A 19,321-nucleotide genomic window follows, 5' to 3' on the forward strand; every position below is an offset into this window, starting at 1 on the left:
ACATGTAGTATTTTGTTGATTGGCACACATAGAATTTTGTAGCTAGTTCTGATTCTAGGAAATGACTGTTACAGATGTAAAGACTAAGACTCTCTTTCCTGGCTGAGCTCTTATTTTAATCCTTTAAACTAATTACATACGACAGAGAACTTGCTTTCAATACTTAGAGTGTATCACACTTCACCATGAATTTATAGCGGGCAGGCACATACTCCAGTTTGTTTTGCATAACTTTCTTTTGTGCTTGCATAATTTATATCCAGAACAACTTTCAATAAATGTTTTTTTTTTTCTTCTGTACTTTTCCTGGTAAACAGATTCAGTTATGGTACTTAATCTTAAACCCAATTGATGTCTTATTTATTGACAGAACGGGTGTGATTACTTCAAGGTAGAACATGGGCAAAATTACAAGAATTCTTCTAGCAACTTTGGAAACTATTACTAAACCCCAGGCTTCAGAAACCAAAAGCTAATGCCACACAACTACGTTTCTGAACCATAATTAGCAATGCACAGTCTTAAAATCAAACCAAGCATTCCATAACAGTGCATTTAACATAAAGTTCCCAGTCCCATTCATCTATATTGTAGGTAGTTGAGTGAGAGCATCTCTTTATAGAAAGCTACATTTGTATCCTTGGATGTTTGCCATATGCACACTTTGTAAGGTGGAGGTAGGCACTGAAGTGGTGTTTTTGGTTTGTTAGCCATTGCATGCACTTAGAACATTTGTATTGCTATTGTTCTCAGTAAGCACATTCTCTGCTGTCTGCTACAGCCTTAAAAACAGACCTGGCGCAGACGATCCAAGGTGAGAATGTTCTCCACCGCCAGCACACTCCTCAAGTACTTCTCAATATAGGCTTCAGAGTCAGCTGAAGCTGCATCTTCAACGTTTGCTGCCATTCTGGCTAGTGCCTCGCGCTCTTCAGCTCCTTGAGCATCCTGGGAAGATGAAAGGTATGACATCCTTTTAAAATAAAATAAAAACCTCCCAAATCAGTCCTGAAGAAAATTAGTTTTTAAAACACAAAGCACATTCAACATTGCTCGCCCTTAAGCTCAGGGGCAGATTCAGATGTTTTGTTAGAGATTTCTAAATATAAGCCTTATTGCATTGAAGGAACTTGTGCCACGCAAACTGCATGGGTGCTCCTACTACAGTCACGACATCTCAAGCTAGATGTGGTTACTGCTTTTCTGTTGGTTTGTTTTTTTTTGTGGTGTTTTTTGTTTGTGTTTTTTTTTTAAGCGATGGAAGGGGAAGTCTCACAGTGACACATTGCCATTGATTAGCAGAAGGGCTGCATTCATGTATTTCATAGACTCATAGCAGGGTTTGGGTTAGTAGGAACCTTACAGCTCATCCAGTTCCAACCCCCTGCTATGGGCAGGGACACCTTCCACCAGACCAGGTTGCTCAAAGCCTCGTCCAACCTGGCCTTGAACTCTGCCAGGGATGGGGCAACCACAGCTTCCCTGGGCAACCTGTGTCAGTGCCTCACCACCCTCACAGGGAAGAATTTCATAATTAAAAAGTGCTCAAATACATTTATAGTGTTACCTATCCCATGAGGAAAACAAAATTTCAAGTGACTCACCAAAAAAAAAAAAAAAAAAAAAATAGAAAGTTGCTTGAGAAACATTTCAACACTGCGTGCTAAATACAGCAGAACATAAAAGGCAGAGTCAGGCATCAACCAGCCTTTTTGGCTCTTTATGTGTTAATGTTTTCACAAGTGCTCCAATAGAGCATCTGTTTGGAAGGAAAGGATTAGATTCTATCTATGAACATGCTCAGGAATCAAGAGTTACATAAAGACATTACTTCAAAAAAGCTACTTTGTTATTTTTACATATTCTCATGCTCCCTACATCAGGCACTTCACCTGCTCATCTTTACTCCCACTTTTTCTCTCTTTCTGTCTCCTCAAGGACCTCAGTAAATAGCTGCTCACTCAACAAAATACATAGCGACACTGATAAGACACAGGTTGCTGCTAAGTCACAGCACGTAAAGGAATATGCTTAATCTTTCATAAGAACCAGAGTTTATGCTTGCAGCAGCAAGAGCTAGCATGCTCAAAATAAGGGAAAAATCAGAAATTTAGAGGCTCTTAGCCAATTCCAGCTGTGCTGATTTCTTATTCACCTCTGGAATATTTGAGACTATCTCAAAAGTGACACCACAGCCAGGAATGGAACTTCGGTGAGACATTCTTCGGAGGAAACTCTGTGCAAAACCCTATAGAGAGACAAAAAAAAAAAAAAAAGAAAAAGGAAAATATTTCTTTAAGGAGAATATGATTTAACATATTTAAAATGGAATAAATATATTTTATAATGAAAGAAGTCCAAACTCAATAAATATGTAAGAGTCAAAGATTTTAACTTGGAGACAAATCATTTGCTTGTCTGTAGTTCAGATACAGGGAAAGGATCAACTTTCTTCATTGCAAGGTGACCGTTTAACCAGCATACAAAGCATTTGCTAGCTCTAGAAGTGGTGTGTTTTTTTTATAGAGCCCTAGGTGACTTGTCTTGAATATTGACAAGTACAGACTTTAAATTCTTGACCAACGAGATCGTTATGAAGAATGATTTAAGGCAGCATGGTCATTGTTTATGCTGACTTGGCGCCTTGCAGGGTTAAGAACTGGACTGTTGAATTAATGCAGAGATGAGTCATTCAGAGATGCTGCTGAGACAAACACCCAGGAAAGGTTATTGACGAGGATTTTTAGAAACCTAGCAAGAAAGCCAAAGATCCTGTGTTGAATAAAGCTAAAACACATCACTGACTAAATCCATAGCGAACAGAACCGATGAAGACTTAACACAATCATAATTATTGGCATGCTCAATTTCTGTACTGAATATACTCTTCCAATCTATATGACAAAAAAATTCACTGGTCTCTTTCCGAGAAAAAGCTTTTGCCTGCTTGAAGCACCAAGTTCTTCTATTCCTAGCACTAAAGGCAATTTAGAGTTGCTAACAGGGTTTCAGGGTGTGACCACACCTCTTCTGCTCTTGCTTCAGATTTTAACTACAGACGTGCAAACAGAATAATAATTTAGGCTTTCTGCTTTGTTATTACTGCTAGGGGAAGCTGGATTCTGAGACAACCGTGAACGAACTCTTCCTCACCATCCTTCTCAAGAATGAAATATTTTTCAGGACAAGACGCTGCAAATAGAATGACAAATTTCTGCTTTCCATTTATCAAACATCATGCCCTTACCTACAAATTATTCTAAGAGCACAAGCCAACTGGAAAACATAAGAGACAGAGTGATTAACTTTGGTAAATTACACAAAGGAATCTGTGCTCCAACTACTGTTAGTTTAAATATCTGGACATAGAGAAATGTTCAGCAGTAATGTGTGAACATACTACAGGAGTAAGGAAACACATAGATTTCTTGTGATGCACAGTTTCTGCAAAACATGAACTGCAAGCTCATGAGAAGCTAACTCTTTCCAGTGATTTGGAATAAAGCACTTAGTATTTAATACAAATAACAGTGAGTTTCTCATACCTGGGTGCCACTGAGCCTTTAAAAAAGAGCTGCATTATCATCCACAATATAAAAGATACTATGAAAATTACTTGGCAGCTGAAAGTCTCGACACACGAGATTGATAAGGTGCTTCCATGCGGACAGAGATGAAAGTAGATACAGGAAAATAAGAGTCATAGCAGCAGCATATTGCACAAATCAGTTTTCCCCTCTTCAAGCAGTGATAATCATGGGGCAGAATGAAAAGTATGAACGATTATAGAAGACATACCTGTCTGCCATATACATTGACACAAATGCGCTTGCGTAACACTAATTGCATTTCTGCAGGATGGCTGAGCTGGACAGTGGCTCTCACAATAAGGTAAACTCTTTCATCTGCTGCTGTTCCTTTACTGAGCTGGATACAGTCGTGGACTGTGGAATCCCATGAGGCTTCTGCTTTCACCTGCAAAGGAAAAAAATGTATCCTCTAATAAGCATAATTAGGTGTATAATTAACTATAATTAATTAAGCATAATTAACAAAAATACATAATACATAAATTTTGAGAGTGAGCTTCTCCATTTCACTCTCTGTGAAGAAAAATCCCTGCACTTCAGAAGAGGCCATTTAAAAATCAAGATTAGCTTGCCAAATGAAGACGCTGGGATTAAAAATGCCAACTTGCTCAAACTCTGGAACATTTCCTCTTGAAAAAAAGATTTTTGAATACCCAGGATCATTGCAAATAAACTAAAATATGCAGAACTGCAGGACCATTTGGCCTAATTTATTAACATAAACCAGAGAGCAACAGAGATTGCAGTGAAAATCTTCCATCACACTACATAAACCCTGGTCTGCATTTGAGAAATAACATTGCAGAAACATTTCTAGCAATACAGCAAAACTTGGAATTTCTCTTCTTGAATGTTAAGTATTACTGAATATTTAAATGGTTTATATTCAAGCCATAAGAAAAACAGTCTGGTAGCCATTTTTCTAGGCTTTGAAAACAAATCAAAACAAAAAACCCCAAACCTATCAAAACCATCAGAAATATAAAAAAGCAATAAATCTCAGAGTAAGGAGCAAAACTGTAAGGAAAACCAAAATAACATCAGAGATTCTAAGCCTAAGAGCAAAAATCACAAACCGACAATTGGAAAGTTGTAAAACCCTGAGCTATGTGGCAAAATGGAGTATAACGAATGGAACAATGAACAGGTAAATGTTAACTGTAACAACAGTTAATATTGTTTAGTTTTTCAGCTGGGGGATTCCATTTTCTAATTTGCTAAGGGAGTTTGTTTTGGTTTTTAAACACAAACTCTGAATCTGAAGCTTTTGTAATGCTTGGATTTGGATGAAGGAAGATCTTTGAGTTTTATTATTTTTCAAATCATGGTTATACTCCTAGTGAATACTTCTGGAAAACATGAAGTCAGTTATATTAGAAACGAGTATTCTGTACTTAGTATGCAGTCTTTGATGCACTATTTACACATCTGAATATAAAAGGAGAACAATTAACAGACTTCTAAACTAAATATACTGGCCTGCATCTCTGTTTACCTCACTATCATGATGCTTCACAATCTGCAGTTCAAAGAATTCCTCCTCCTCTTCTGCAACAAGTGTAGCATCCCACCCACCTGCTTCTGGGTCATCAAGGTTGTCTTGGGAGCTGAAGTCATCAGCTAGAAACAGAAGTGAACGCAGAAGGTGAGGAGACACAAAGCAATTGTCCTTTTTAAAAATATCCAGCAAGTCACAAATTCACATTTTCATCAGTAACTCCCCAGCTTGGCTACTTATACTCTATGTACAAAAGAAAATCTCCTGCATTGTTCCACTTCAAAAAGAATCACATTTCAACAGAGAAAGCGTGCACACAGATTTGGGAACACAGACTCAAGTGTGCTTTATAAAGTCCTCTTTGTGTGGGACTCTCCCTCAGCTGTAAACATCCCCTCCTTGCCCACAGGTGTGTTTTCAGCACTGCAGCTCAATACCAAGTACACTGCTCATCTGGTATCACTTAGGTGGTGTGGGTTTTTCTTTTTAAATAAAGATAAGCCGATGGTTACACAAGTAAAATTACAGATCATGATTAAACAAACCCTTCATCTGGTTTCTGAGAAGCAGCTCAATCTCTTCTGGCTTGAGTCCCTCACCATGAATGATTAACTAGCTCCTTTCTGAAGCCATTTCATATACCAACATGCTTTGTTAGATGAGCAAACCATAAATGTAAACAGCATTGCAGCAAAGACCTCCTCACAACAGGCAGAATGCCACCTCCCCACTCTCATCTGATGCTTCTAACACATGTTAACCCTATTCAGCATCTTAACTAGAATTTGTTCAGCTGATGAGGCATTGCTGGCTCCCTGGATTAAATTGGGGTTGCTGCTTTCTTGGCTACAATTTCCCGTCTTTGATAGAAGTATCTGATAAATACATTGTTTGAACTGGATCTTGTACTTGGATGTATTGGACCATACATTGTTTAAAAGAAACACACACAATCACTCTCTGTAAACTAATTAGAGCTAACCATGCCATGTTTTTTTGATATTTAGATCTTATTATCAGTGACTTCACATTTTCTTCTAAGTCATCAGTAAAGAAATTACTGAGAACTCAGAACATTCCCAACAATAATTTTTAGTTTACACTGCTATTGCTGTACACTCCCTCAGATGTACTCATTTTACTATTTCTATTTCAGTTGTAAAAAATATGACAAACATTGTAATTATGAAAATCCATGGTCCTCCCATATATAATGCTGTCTATTTTGAACATTAAAGAATGTTTCAGTGAAAAACATGCACTCCCAAATTAATCCACCTGCTATTCCAGACATGTCTTCATTTTATTAGCATGCTTAAATTCTATAATGCCACTGGCTGTATAAAGTTTGTTTCAAAGCACTCTATCATTTTAAGAACCACTTACCATTCAAGTCAAGGAAAATAACAGGAATGTGAGTTTCCATACCAGGCACCGGAGTCCTAAGATGGAAGACAGGGACAATGGTAGCATTTAAACTAACACAGATTTACCCAGCACACGTACCTTACGATACAAGCCCCAAGTACATTACATTCAGAACAACTGCCATTTTAAGCCAGACTATTGATAACATTGGCAAACAGTTTTATTTTAATTTACTGGTTCAGATTCCAAGAGATTCGGCTAAATTGGTATTTCTTTTATCCTAGATGCTTTAGAATTATATTCTTTGACCTCTGCTTTCAGAGATGTTTTCTCCCTCTAAAATGCTAATAGCAAAATTAAGTTTATTTACTCTGACACATACATTTATTAAATGCAACCCCCTCTGCATTAGTAATGGCAGTGAAGACAGCAGAGTGAGAACCTGAGCATCCAGTGTCAAAGTTTTTAAACTAACATTGATGCTGCTACACTACACAGTTATTACTCTTTCTTACAAACCACACATACTTAAGAGTCAAAGCTGCTATTTAAGGTACCTTTAATGGAAGAAGGGGTAACATAGGTGGTGTTCTGTTTTTTTTTTTAAACAAAATAGTCCTTGGCTAAGCACTTTAAGCTACACATTAATGAGGAAATAAAAACGTAACATGAAGCACATAAGACTTTCAGGTTCCTTGTTGCAATCTTGGCTGTGAAAAAAAGGCTGTAGCCACCTCAAGACAAACTTGGACTTGATGAACAAGAGCATGGACTTATGGTGAACAAGAGCAGGAGTCTTCTGTAATATATATGGTGCTGAAATAACACTAAACATTTCCTCTGGTCTGAAAGTGTTCAAAACTGATTCTTCCTCAAGGAAGTTTCCTGCAGCTCCACTATTTTTCAACCTAGTCCAACACTTTGATGTGAAGGCTGATGTGTTTCCAGCAAGCATTTGTCATTTTTATGTTTCAGAATTTCTAGCTTCAACAAACTTTAGCTTAAAACTCCATGACACTCAATTCCATCCATAAATACTGTTAGATGTTTGCTCAGAAAATTTTTTCACAAAGTTGAAAGCAACTGAAGACAGAAGATTTGAAGTGAAACAACTTTGACTCCTTATCTACAGTTGTTACTCACAGCTGCTACAGTACAGAAGTCTCAAGTATAGTGTAGCTTCCTATTTTTAATGTTTAGAAAATTACATGGAACACTTGCTGACTAAACAGACTGTGCTCAAACCAGGAGTGCAACAAAATGCTCCTGTAGATGCAGTTTTATTATGACAGAGCAGCCTTTTAAGCGAATGAACTAGGTAATTAACATATTAGCTAATTTTTTTAAATGGTAAGTGCAATGGTAATAAATATTGATCCTGTTTTTTCAGAAGGTCAGAATTACACTCTGATCAATAATAGTATCGTTTACTAAATACCATTTCTGAATTTCAGATAGACAGCCTAATAAAATAATTTAAGCAAGAGGCCTAATTTTAACAACTTTGCTCATATGGTGCACAGAGGCCAGATTAAGGAAAGCAAAAAATGGCAATGATCCAAGCCAGGAACAGGCCATGCATCATTTTTACATTCGTTCTTGCATATGGCAATGTATGTTCATACCACTCTGCTGGAGCTCCAGGAATCCCACTGCCAGCAGAAGGAACCATTACAGCATTCCTTTCTTCAGTGAGTGTTAGCCTCATCTCTAAAAGCTGTGCTTCCCGATCCGCATCATCTTCTGTTTTATCTGAAGAAGCAGGATGTTAGGCAGGACAATAGAGAGCATTTCTTATTCGGTGCCTTATCATGTCTCAGTGATCTTACACCAGCTATAATAGAATAAAACCTCACTCTGCTAAGATATTCAGCACACAAAGAAGAAACACACAGTACACAAGAACAATTTTATATAGGCTTCTCTAATTTAGTTTCACTGAAAGCAGATTAGTGGTGAGTTCAGAGATTTGACTCTCCATTAACTTCTTTTCTAAATTTTACAATACACTGAGATAAAAAATTATGTGAGCATGCCTCAACATATCACTATTGTTACCTTTGCATTTTGTATTTTGCTTACCAGGCTTCCCAACGAGTTTTTGCAGTTGCTGATCAAGATACTCTTGCCGCTTTGTTAAAGCACACAGCCATTTCCGACGGAGCCTCTCCAAATCCCTATCCTGTAAAGAGGAAAGTAGTCATGATAAATATTGACCCAAGAAAGCCAAGGTTTCCTATTTGTGGCTTACACATTTCCTCAACACTTCTGCTCATCCTGTACCCAAGAAGAAAATAAGACACAGAGTGGACCTCCAACAAGTCACTTATCTCTTCTCTATTTTCTTTTGCACAGGACAACTTAAACAGAAACATAGAACAACTGAGGTTGGAAGGGACCTCTCTGGAGATTGTCTAGTCCAGCCCTGCTCTGTGCCCAAAGTAGGGTCAACCACAGCAGCTTGCTCAGGGCTACGTCCAGTTGAGATCTGAATATCAACACAGATGGGATCTCCACAACCTTTCCAAGCAACTTCTTATGTGAAGTGCAAACTCACTGCCTCTTTTCCATTAACTGGATGCCACTGAGAAGAGCTTGGCTCTGTTCTCTTTACCCCTTCTCATTTACATACATTGACAAGATCCCATCTGAGTCTTTTCTTCTTCTCAAGGCTAAACAACCCCAGTTTTCTTAGCCTTTCTTCACCGGTCCAAATCCCTAACTTTCCACATCTTATTTGAATTAGTTTTGTTTGCCAGCTTGAGGCATCCTTCTCTAGCTGTTATTCTGTATTTCCCAGCTGAACAAACTGCATTTTATACATCTTTGCCCCAGACTAGCCTAAAACTCACTAACTACTACCTCGTGGCAAGGCTGGAAACACCAGTCCTTATCCATCACTCACTGTTTCCACTCAGCGTTTAGCAGCCTCATTTTAGGAATCCATCCCTGCCCTGCATCATGTGACTATCCCTAGTTCTGGCATTTGCAACTAGGCCTTTTAAAATTATTTCTTCCGAAGTGCTCACGTCCTTCAAAAAAATCCCCACCTCGGTGTCCTTAAGAACACTCAGTTCATTTGTCTCTTGTGGAGAAATGCTCAGAAATGATGAATGATACTCGACATGCAGTATGTTGGGTGCCACAAAGTTTAGCTCTAGGATGCCTTCAGGCAGGCCTCTTTTACAGCAGTTCAGATGCATTCCACATCAAAGTATAACACATACTTTGTCATGAAAACTGGGTGAATGAAAGACTATAAACTCAGCTGCAGACCCCTAAAGTATGCCAGAATCTATCAGAAAGCATTAAATGTCTGGTTGCTCTCATTATACAAAGTTGAGATCTATAACAACAATGATGTGCTTTTGTAATGTTATTCACAAGAAGATGAGAAAGGTATCACAGATATTGTATCTCATCAGCTCCCCTTTAAGATTCATATTACTGTGACATTATATAGAAAAAAATAGTGTAATGTTTCCCTGCTGTCTTTGGGGTCCAGGACCAGAATCCCCCTTCTTCACCTAAGGGCTGGTGACCATGCAGTGCACTCCAGCTGTCTTACACATAGCACATTCACAGTATGAAACAGAACACAGTATTTGACTGCAACATTCAACACTGCTATGCCTATTCTTGTTCTCAACCAGGACAATCTCATAGAATCATAGAATGGTTTGGGTTGGAAGGGATCTTAAAGCTCACCCAGTTCCAATCCCCTGCTACAGGCAGGGACACCTTCCACTTGACAATGGTTGCTCCAAGCCCTGTCCAACCTGGCCTTGAACACTGCCAGGGATGGGGCAGCCACAGCTCCTCTGGGCAACCTGTGCCAGGGCCTCACCACCCTCACAGGGAACAACTTCTGCCTAAGAGCTCATCTAAATCTCCCCTCTGTCAGGTTAAAGCCATTCTCCCTTGCCCTACCTACATGTCCTTGTCAAAAGCCCCTCTCCAGATTTCTTGTCAGCCCCTTTGGGCACTGGAAGCTGCTCTAAGATTTCCTCAAAGCTTTCTTCTCCAGGCAAACAAGCCTTGGACTCACACAGCTCCTTCTTACATTGGGGCTCCAGAGCTGGATGCAGGACTGCATGGAGTGTTCTTCACCAGAGCAGAGGGGAAGGATCTCTCCCTCAACCTGCTGGTCATGCTGCCAGTGATGCAGCCCAAGACACGGTTGGTTTCTGGGCTCAAGCGCACACTGCTGGGTCATGCTAAGTTTCTCATCGATCAATGCCCCCAGGTCTATCTATGCAGCGCTGCTTTCAATACCATAGTTTGTCAAGAATGAAGACTCCTTCCCACAGAACACCAAAAATGAAAAGTAATTGGATTTTGTTTTAGAAATACACATTAAGGATTCTTGCTCTTTCCCTTCCACTTCTCTAATCCACCACCCAGCTTTGTAGCATAACAATCTACACAGTTCTCAAGCTTCTAGTCTCTTCAGTAGATAGGCTCTCTGCATACCCAGCCAGTACACCAAAGACAAAATATTGGTCCTACTCTGAAGTGTTTTAATCTGAAATGCATGAGTTCATAAAAACAAAAAAGATTCAAAAGTTTTACCTGATAACTGTCCATTTCATCCTCTTCTTCCTAGGCCAAAACATACAAAACCATGCCATTAATTTTGTTTATAGCAGGATACACACTGAATGCAAAAGGTGTAACTATTTCAGCAAGTCTTACATAAAAGTCTGAGCTTAGCAATAGTATGATCACAGAATTAAAACACGATGACATCCCAAAGACTCACTGCTATCAGCTCATCCAGAACAATCCAACAATTATAATGGAAAAAAGTGACAGAGATACAGCTACTACAAATCTTTGTAATTGGAAGCAAGTGTAACACTTGAATTGCCCTAAGAAAGAAAGAAAGAGGAGTATTGAAACCTGTTGAACCTGTACAGCAAAGAAAAATGTGCTGGTATAAGACTTCAGTATCAATAGTACAGCAATTACTGAAAAATCAGTCTGGCATAAAGGATTTGAGGTAAGCTTGCTGTAGCATCTACAGGAAAAAACTGTAAACATCTAAGTCAATTGTTAGGGAGTTTAAATAAGTGTGTCACATCAGGAGTTGCAATGTGGACTTTTGACATTTGGATTTCCATTATTTTCTGGTAGGAGACACCAACTTTCATTCTCAACATTCATCACAAGCAGAGCCACTTGTAGTGAGAGTAAGCAGAATTGCCACTCCTTCATAGTGAATGGAGAAGCAATGAGGGCTCCAGTCCTCACGGAGTTATTACTGATCTATTTAAGCAATAACAAGCCACTGGAGTCTACTTTTGTATCTAATAATGAAAGCAAAAACTTAGCTAAGCTAAAATGAAAAAGCTATATAGAAGAGCATTTTGTTAGTTCAAGATCTTTAGAAAATCTTTCATATTCCATAGATACTGATTTACTTGAGACAGAGAAATGCTAATAAGGGGACTAGAAATCCAGGTGCTCAAGTCAGAAGGTTATTGTAAGATAGAGACTAATAAAACATGGTTTTCAATAGGCCTTTCCCATGTGGGTTATCAGTGCCAGACACAACTCACTAGTCTCTCTTTCAAGCAGAGCTTAAGTCTTTCTTTTTGAAAGAATGTGCTATTTTATGGGTTGCCAGCTCTGTCAGATACGGTTGAAACTGGTCAACAGATCAGGAATTCACTAGGGAAGAAGCAGAGTGAGACAGACAGGCTGTTCACCTGGGACTTGTCTCCTTCTGAAACAGGCTCAAGGAGGCATATGTATGTTGCAGGTGTGTACCAGTTTTCAAATAAAATTTGCAAGAATCATTCATTCTTTCTTGGTAGAGAAAAGTCTTTCAAAAACCTTGCTCCATTCAGGAGTAAAACAGAAACAACAGTTTATTTGTTTCATAGGCCATGGGTATCAAAAACTGCTGTGATTGAAAGGCAGCTACAAAAGCCTGAAGGTAAAATTGCCAGCAGAAGCATAATGGGAAATGAAAGCAATAATCTGCCTAGGATGCTGCTGAAACATGAGATTTCTGCAAAGGAGGAAAAAATTCCCCTTTTTTGTACCCCTGACACACAAGGGGCAAGGGGCTGTTAAGGTTAGGAAACAACAAAAAACCTAACTACTTCAGACCTCAAAGAGAAAAACAATACTGATTAAGCTAAAAAACAGGAGCAGACACAGACTGAATCACAGTCTGTCAACAGGGTAAACATTACAGAAAGCTGGGAGATGTCCCCAAAACTACCTGATGTTTAGTTAGCCTAGTCTTAAGCAGGGCAACTAATCAAATAAGTCTGGAGGCTTGCTTGTGCTATTGCATCAGATTTTGCCTTGCTCACTTCAAGCAGTGACTAGATTTTAATGCAGCTGTTGGGGAAGAAGTCAAACTGCACTAGAAACTGATAGGAGGAGTGCAAGAATACAGTCCCTAAAACCAAATCAATATACTTGCAGTTTAAGATAAGATGTAGTGCTTCTGGGGTTGTCAAACTGCTCAACATTTACTGTGGGTCAGCAAGCGGTTCATATAATTCTCACATTTGTAACTCAACACTGTTTGAATATATGTTGCATATAAATACTTGACGTAAAACCTACTGGATAAACTGCTAATGAATTTTAGAAACTTCAATGTTTTCTTCTTTGAATGGTGTGTTAAGGTTGTGGTGCTTTTAAAGATAGGAAAAAGATACCAAAACCAGAAAACACACAGAAGGTAGTCTTACAAACACTATTTCACCATGGAAAACTATCTCTGATTAAAAAGATCTTCCACAACACTTTCAAAAAGACAGAGGTGTAGTTTCAAACTATCCTGACTAATCCCTAAAACCACCATTAAAGTAACTCTGCCAATTTCTCTTGATATTGCTTTATATGTTTAAGAAGTTGCTTAAAAAATATCTCCCAAAGCCAAACTAAACGTTAAAATTAATGGAGTTGCCTCCAGCTGTCACACAGGACACCACTTTATGCTTTTACAGTCTGGGAAATAGCTGTAGATGACAGGAAGCATTCACTCTTACCTGGTAACTTTCAGGTAGTTTTTGTGACTTGACATGTTTTATTTGAACACAGCCAATGCCAACAGATAATATGGATTCCTCCATCAGTGGCAAGGTCCCTGATTCCTGTACAGATCTCACTTCAACCTGAATTCGTCGAGATTGCCCCTGCCGAAAAAAAAAAATTGGAAATGCTTGGAAAAAGAGAATAATACTAGAAGCTTAAGGACATAGAGACCTCTAGTGGCAGTTACTCGCAAGCACAACTATGTTTTTATTTTGTGGAGAACAAAGTGGTGAACCCTGGGATCTCAGTGTCCCAGTGTTGAAGAGTTACCCTTCTGTTGCAAGGATTTGTATTTATAGGATTGATATATTTACAAAAAGATAAAAATTCAGCATTCAGCAGCTTCCCATTTTACTTTTATGGAGGATTTTTAAAACATACACTTAGAGAAATTTATGTGTAGTACTTCCAAAGGCAGGTGGGTCTCTTCCCTACCTATAAAAGAGGAGAAAAAACCAGTCTAATTTTGTGAGCTACTGGAATTTTAGTAAACTTGATCGAAAATTCTTACCCCCTGGTGCTACTAGCGGAGCACAGTAACTGTCCTTTATAAAACCCACAGGGGAAAAAAGATGCAAAAAATCATCAAAGGAGCTGGGAAGTTTGGAGGCTCAGCTTGTATCTGACTTTTACTAATTCCTTGTGTTCTATGGGCAATAGCTTATCACTTTCAAATGTTAACTACTCAGTTAAGCATTAACAATTTAATGCACATAGAATTCAAAGAACAAAGGAGTGGCTGGCCGGAAGGATCAAATGAAGGCAAACTCTGAACCTCTTTAAAAAATTATGAAGTCCAGTTGAGACTGATGACTGTTCTAGCAGGTGCTGTCCCAGAACAGAACATAGCAAAAAGATTGCCTGTAAGCATTTGATCTCCTTTCAATCTCAGTTTATGTACACTGGCATTTTCACAAAACCCTGAGGGACTCTTCCACTTTTTGTCTGTTCTATACAATAACTTATTTTGTGTCCATCCCTTTAAAATAGCAGCTTCTTGGCTTTCTGCAGGCTCTTTTTACAGCCAAAATATATCTGCCACCTTACCTGTCTGAGCTGGAAGATGCCTCCTGTGCACACATCCCTGGCAGGAGTCACCTCAACTGGGCAGTATTCCCCATTCTCATTCAACTCTAGAATTTGAACCCAGAGTTCTACTTTTCGCGTCACTTCACTCCACCTGCAAAATATGTCAAATATGGTTTGTCTTTCTTTTTTTTCCACAAAGAAAGAATCAGTACAACAGATTAGCTCAGAATACAGACTGAAGAAGCAAAGGAACATGTCAATATATGCACCACTTCTAAGTGTATATAATCATAGAATGGTTTGAATTGGAAAAGACCTTAAAGATCATCTAGTTCCACCCCGCCTGCCATCGGTAAGGACTGGGCTACCAGCTGTACAGTTCTTATAATTTTACTAACAACTATTTCAGTCAAAAATCAGAAGTAAGCCTCTGCAAACCAAAAGCCAATTCCACTTCATTTTAACATTTATGCTTTGAACTCAGCTACTGCCACAGAAGCCCAGCATGGCTAGTCCTAACAGAAGACAGTGTAATAAAATATGATTCTGTCTCACAAGCTTTCAAGATACAGGGCACTTTCCTGAATTTCAGGAACTCCTGTTGGAGCAAGTCCAGAGAAAGCAACAAAGATGCTCTGAGGGCTGGAGCAGCTCTGTTATGGAGACAGGCTGACAGAGCTGGGCTTGTTCAGCCTGGAGAAGGAAAAGCTCTGGGGAGACCTCACAGCAGCTTCCAGTGCCTCCAAAGGGGCTGACAAGAAAGCTGGAGAGGGTCTTCTGACAAGGGCCTGTATAGACAGGACAAGGGGGAATGGCTTTAACCTGACAGAGGGGAAATTTAAATGAGATATTAGAAAGAAGTTCTTTTCTGTGATGGTAGTATGATACTGGAACAGGTTGCCCAGAGAAGCTGTGGCTGCCCCATCCCTGGCAGTGTCCAAGGCCAGGTTGGATGGGGCTTTGAGCAAACTGGTCTAGTGGAAGGTGTCCCTGCCCATGGCAGGGTTGGAACTGGATGATCTTTAAACCAAACTCAAACCATTCTATGGTTTTATAGCCTCTTTTTTCCATCTCCTTTTTGCCATATTTTCCTGACTTTTCTTTTAAATTTCCCTAGATATAGCTTAATGTTCAGAGTGCTCAATACAAGTTTAGGCTGGAAGTAAAAAGATAATTAACTGCCAATAAAATAAGGTGCAGAGCAGCCTTCTAATTGGAGAGGCAAATCAAGGAAAGCATTTAAGAGAATACTACTAAGCTTCCTTTGGGGACAACAAACAAGCAGCCCCCTTCAGTCTGAATTACCATACTTTTGCATATTTACTCCAACTGAAGTAATTAGCAACATGGCTCTTCCAGTGGAAGCACTACAGGGATGACATTTCATGGCCAAGAATGAACTGGAGTCAGAACTTGAATACATATCAGCATACAGTCAGGACAACCTCTTGCTGTTTTAGACTTGACAGCTCTTTCTGGAGCAGTCTCGCATAGCAATATAAAGGAAAATAATCAGCTTGCTCTTTTGTAAAACACAAGATTGAGTTTGCCTGGATAAAAGAGGCTTCTAAGTCTTTCAAGTTTTACTACTTCTAATTTGAAATAGGGATGGGCATTTCTCCTCTTTCACTTTTTCAAAGCCTACTGACAAATTGCATGGTGGTTTTCCAACAGAGTCTACAATCTCAAAAACATGCTCAGTTGTCTTCAGTTCAAAATTTGACTACTTATCTCAAACCTGCCTCAGAACTGGGCACCTGAGACAGGGATTTTCCTGAAAATTCTAAGCCAAGGATCTATTTTTCCATATTTACCTGTCACGAAGGCTGCGTGTTTTGGCTTGAATTATTCCCAAATCCCAGAGGGCTGGATTTTTTCGGTCACCACTCTGCTTGTGCCCATATACTTCTATTGCCAAAGCACCATCATAAAGATGTTCCATGAAGTCTTCAGAAATATTTACAGAAACTTCCTGTAAGTGACAAATCGGTTGATGACTGTGACTACACAATGACTTAAGCTTAGAGATTTATTGCCTTGGCTTTAATGTAAGTATGGAGTAAAGTCACCCTGGTCTCCAAGCCACAATATAAAGGAAAGAAAGAACTGTCACCTTCATTTGTAAAATCAGGAGGTCAGGCAAAGATAACATGATTTACTGAAGCTTCGAGTCTGTAAAGAGCTGAAAAGTGATCACAAGCTGTTCCAAGTCATAATCTGATGGCTCCAAAAAAATTAAAATAATATTTTCTAATATTCAGTCAGCAAATCAAAACTCATCAGAAGGTATTGTATTTATTTTAGAAATTATAAGCTGAATAAATTGCTCAGTGTAATGACAAAGAACGTGAGGAGAACTCAGCTAATTTGCCTGGGATTCATCTAAGCTGATTTCATCTATCTCTGTTAAAGACTCCACTCAGACAGTTGCTCCAAAATCAGTGGGAAGAAATGGTCTGTTCTAAGCTACATGACCTAACTTTTTACTACTTCAATCTAGTACATTAGGATAACAGGCATTATGTCCCATGACTGGGACATTTATCTCCACTGCATCAGAGTCTAAAGTGATATATGCTCAACTGCATCTTTACTGTGGGTAAGCTAATATAAGTCTCTCTGCTGAACAGATTACTTGCCTTTATTAACCCACTTCATCTTCTGTGATTTCCACACTAGTGAACAGCATAGAATAATTAAACTTATATGAACTCTGAAGATGTTTAAGTTCTTATTAGAAATGCTATTAGGTATCAGCCTCATGAAGTATTATAATGTGAGTGAAACTGACTAAAATTTCATTAATGAAATAGAAAAAGAAAAAAATACTTTACATTGCAGTGATCAAAGACAACCATGCAACGTGGCTCCTTGCTGACAGAGGATAAGGAAGGATCCACCTCAGGTGCAACATTGACTGGCTCCAGTTGATCCCAGAAAGTATATTTGCAGAACACAAAGTTGGAGAGATGCTGTGGCAAACCTGTAGCCTGAAGTATTTTAATCTAGAAAAGAGATGAGAAATGAAGAAAAAGCACTTATTCATTAGACATAGAACTAAAATATTTTCTGTTGGAACAATGTTTTTCTATATCCAAAGGATAACCAAAAAACCCAACAAACCAAACAAAATCAAACCACAAAAACCAAACCAAAACAAAAAAAAACCCCACAAAATACGCATTTCTGCACCAACACACACAATATTTTGAGTGCATTGGCTGACCACGGTCACTAGATGTCATCAGGTACATATTTCTTGGGAGTAAAAGCTAGAGGGCTAGATTTTACAAACACATCAAAACATCTTGTTCATTTTTAATGGTGAGATGTAATGAAAACATTGCCATTTAAGAAGGACATAATGAAAATCTCATAATTCTACCTAACCCTGTCCCCTTTATTCTGCAAAATCCCTGTTTATTCTGTGATGATAGAAACAACACGAAAATAAGCTCAACAGTACAGAAGTAGCCTGTCCCCTCTTGTTCAAAGTCAAGGCCGAATAGAAACCAAAATGTTTTGAATGTATCTTTTGATCTAAATGAATCCACCATATTAGCCATGCTATTTAATAAACTTCTATTCTCCATTTGTCAAGTTAAGATAAAATTAAACAGGCTCCTATAGTGAGGTAGCACTCAAGATCTTCAGGAGGATATGTTTCCTGCAACAATATCCCATACTGCTTGCAAGCCCTTGGAGCTCTGTGGGACAGGATAAAACATAAAAAGGAATACAACTGCCCCCAGATTGTTCGTATTGTACAGAAGCCAGAGAAGTTGAGTACCACTCCCTCCTAGTGCTTTTTGCCTCTCTCTTTTCTTAGCTGTAGCTTAGCCTATCTTGTGCTTTACTACAACACGAAACTGCTAGAAAACACTCTCCTTCTATTATTAACAATAATAAATACACCTGTATGTATTTCACAAACTAATATTTATAGAGAGAAATACTGAGAATGATTCACAGAACAATGGGAGTTTATCAGGTTCTGACTCCTTTTGAATTAGTGTAGCTCCAATCCTAGAGTACAGATCTTTCATGTCTTCCAAGACTATAATGAACTTTATGGGTATATAGTTTAATTAATACCTTGCAGACTTAAAAAAATAAATCATGGAGACTGAAAGGAACAAGCCCCATCTAGTTATCTTGTATTATTTTAGCCACCCCAGGAATAAAATATCATGAGAAAACACAGCAGTGCTTCAGGACAAGCACTGGGCCCCAGGGCATTCCATAAGACCATGAAACAAATACAGCAAAATTATTAAATTCTGTGCATACAACTGAATCATTAGGTACAGCTAAATTATTTGCCCTATTTTTATAACTTTTTACTCCTGAAACATCAATACAATTTCATATACTCAATCAATGAGTACAAAGACAGGACTCTGCCTCTGTGGCTGCATACTACAAGCAAACATGATACACAAGGTTCCAAAGAGGCATCTAAGGTCCAGAAGCCAACACACCAGGGACTTTTTTAAGACTTGAGATGGAAAGAGAGAAGGTTGCTCATAGGTTGGGATATAACGAGAACTCACCCTGCAGACAAGCTTTCTCTCCTGAACGTCATTTTCATTTGAATAGTCTGGACTATCCTCGCCTCCAACCAACCTGTCGTCTATCTCTCCACTAACTCGAACAACTTCAACGTGGAGACGACCTGATACCTGATAAAAAAAGAGTAAGAATTGCCGGTGTGCCAGAAAACAGTGACAGCTTCCTCCCTTTTCAGGTAATCACAGCTACTGCTGCTTCCAGTGTG

The 19,321-nt window shown here is 38.8% G+C and overlaps 1 protein-coding gene across 1 annotated transcript in view; it reads right to left on the reverse strand.

The window, feature by feature from the left end:
- The window catches only part of KIF13B (kinesin family member 13B), a 131,788-nt gene that overhangs the window by 29,178 nt on the left and 83,289 nt on the right, over nucleotides 1-19,321 (reverse strand). Inside the window, 13 exon segments of the mRNA XM_013128381.3 lie at nucleotides 796-948; nucleotides 2,156-2,248; nucleotides 3,799-3,975; nucleotides 5,086-5,210; nucleotides 6,475-6,530; nucleotides 8,082-8,208; nucleotides 8,539-8,638; nucleotides 11,029-11,058; nucleotides 13,470-13,616; nucleotides 14,563-14,695; nucleotides 16,359-16,516; nucleotides 17,379-17,549; nucleotides 19,098-19,226. Of these exon segments, the coding sequence (XP_012983835.2) occupies nucleotides 796-948; nucleotides 2,156-2,248; nucleotides 3,799-3,975; nucleotides 5,086-5,210; nucleotides 6,475-6,530; nucleotides 8,082-8,208; nucleotides 8,539-8,638; nucleotides 11,029-11,058; nucleotides 13,470-13,616; nucleotides 14,563-14,695; nucleotides 16,359-16,516; nucleotides 17,379-17,549; nucleotides 19,098-19,226 (1,599 nt within the window).

The sequence above is a fragment of the Melopsittacus undulatus genome, chromosome 3, assembly GCF_012275295.1.
Source record: "Melopsittacus undulatus isolate bMelUnd1 chromosome 3, bMelUnd1.mat.Z, whole genome shotgun sequence".
Taxonomy (NCBI): Eukaryota; Metazoa; Chordata; class Aves; order Psittaciformes; family Psittaculidae; genus Melopsittacus; species Melopsittacus undulatus.